General features: G+C 59.2%; 1 protein-coding gene across 1 annotated transcript in view; it reads right to left on the minus strand.

The window, feature by feature from the left end:
* The window catches only part of ZNF362 (zinc finger protein 362), a 9082-nt gene that overhangs the window by 1021 nt on the left and 5919 nt on the right, over window positions 1-2142 (minus strand). The window contains exons 3-6 of the mRNA XM_010008217.1: window positions 2012-2135; window positions 1561-1882; window positions 1234-1458; window positions 32-110 (exon numbers count right to left, since the gene is read on the minus strand). Of these exons, the coding sequence (XP_010006519.1) occupies window positions 32-110; window positions 1234-1458; window positions 1561-1882; window positions 2012-2135 (750 nt within the window). The remainder of the gene's footprint in view (window positions 1-31; window positions 111-1233; window positions 1459-1560; window positions 1883-2011; window positions 2136-2142) is intronic.

The raw sequence follows: 2142 nt of genomic DNA on the forward strand, positions 1-2142 counted from the left end.
TCCTCTCCCCCCTCCCAGGGCCACCACTGACCTGGAGGTTGGAGAGTTGCGTGAAGGCTTTTTCACAGCCGGGGTGAGGGCACTTGTAGGGTCTGTCACCGGTGTGGATTCTGGTTGGGGGGGTGAAGGATATCATCAGGTGATTGTCCCCAGACTCCCTGGGAGCCCCCAGCACCCCGCTGAGAGGTGGCGGATGGGATGAGGATGGTGGTGGCCACGGTGATGTTGGTGTTGGTGTTGGAGCAGGGGTGAAGTGGCCAGCAGGGTGTGGGGGAAAGGGTGGGGAGACCCATGGGTGAAGGTCAAGAGGTTTGGAGATGATGGAAATGGTGGGGATGGAGAGCATGGTGGGTTCAGTGAAGGTGGTGGAGACAGTGAAGGTGGTGATAATGAGGCTTCACAGATGATTTTTTTTTGAGATGATCTGGGGCTTGGAGCAACCTGAGCTGGTGGGAGGTGTCCCTGCCCATTCAGGAGGGTTGGATCTAGATGATCTTTAAGGTCTCTCCCAACCCAAACCATTCCATGATTCTATGAGCACATGAAGGTGGTCAAGATGATGAGCATGGTGAGGACAATGAAGGTGATGGAGACCATGACTGTGGTAGGGATGATGAAGGTGGTGGGGATGAAGAGCATAGTGGGGACAACAAAGGTGGTGGAGACAGTGAACATGGTGGAAATGAAGAGCATGGTGGGGACAATGAATGTGGTGGAGATGATGAATGTGGTAGGGACAATGAAGGTTGGGGGTATGATGAGTGTAGTGGTGACAGATGAGTATGGAGGGGATGAAGAAGGTGGTGGGGACAATGAGTGTGGCAAGGTTGATGAAGGTAGTGGAGGTGATGACTGTGGCTGGCGATGATGAAGGCAATGGGGATGGATTGGCATGGAGGGCACAGATGAGCATGATGGGGTCAACGAAAGTAGTGGACATGATGTGTGGTGGGGTTGATGAAGATGGTGATGATGACCTGGCGTGGATCATGAAGGCATTGGGGACAGATTAGCATGGTGGGACAGAAGAGGGTAGTGGGGATGATGAGCATGGTGGGGACAGATAAGTATGGCAGGTATGAAGCAGGTGATGGCGACAATGAGGGTAGTGAGGACAACGAGCATGACGCCAGAGCTGCTGGGCGGATGTCCCACCACCCCCTAAGGGAAGGGCAGGCTGAAGGACCCCCCCTCCAGCCTCCTGGGCCACCCTCAGCACCACAGCGTGCTCACCTGGTGTGCTGCTGGAGGTGGGACAGCTGGCGGAAGGACTTCTCGCAGTAGGAGCAGTGGTAGGGTTTGACGCCCAGGTGGATGCGGAGGTGCTGGGCCAGGTAGGAGGCGTTGGCGAAGGATTTGGAGCAGTGGGGGCACTTGTGGGGCTTGGCCTCTGTGTGCGACTTGGAGTGGATCTGCATCTCCGACTTGGTGAAGAACGTCAAGGGGCAGACCTTACACCTGGAGAGGGAGGAGAACCCAGCAAGGGACCGGGCTGGGAGGGCAGGGGGGCACCCCAGCATCGCCCCAGCCCGCCCCCGAGGGGCTGGGGGGGGTGTCTACCTGTAGGTCTTGCCCTCTTTGGCCGTCTCCCCCGAGGCCAGGATGGGATAGGGCACCACCAGGACCGGCGGTCCCGAAGGGTTTTCCGCCTTGATCTTCTTCCGCCCTCGTTCCGCCTTGGGTGCCCCCAGCAAACCGTGGCCCTGGATTGTCTTTATGGAGTCGAGGAGCGGGGGGCTGGTGATTCCTGAGATTAGGGTGGGCGAGGAGGCGATGAGGCGGCTCTGGCTGGTGGAGGTGGGAGTGGAGGGGGTGGTGGTTCCCGTCCCCGTGCTGGATTCCGAGGTGCTGACTGCAGGCGCGCGGGAAGCCAGCCCCAACCCTTGGGGGGGAGAACACAGGAGGGGGTACTAATGTTAGGGATGGTCCACTCCCTGCTCTTCTCTCCCATCAGCATCCCAAACTGGGAGGATCTCTCCACAGAACGTGCCCAGAGCAGCTCTGGTGGTACCTGTGACGGTGCTGGTGGCCGGCCGGGCATGCAGGGCCACGTCGGGCTGGGGGACGGCTTGAGGGTGGAGACCTGGGACCTGCTGCAGCTTGGGGAGGGACATGATGGACTGGCTGCTCTCAGCAGGGGAG

Source organism: Chaetura pelagica, unplaced genomic scaffold (assembly GCF_000747805.2).
Source record: "Chaetura pelagica isolate M959 unplaced genomic scaffold, ChaPel_1.0 scaffold1302, whole genome shotgun sequence".
In the NCBI taxonomy this organism is placed as follows: Eukaryota; Metazoa; Chordata; class Aves; order Apodiformes; family Apodidae; genus Chaetura; species Chaetura pelagica.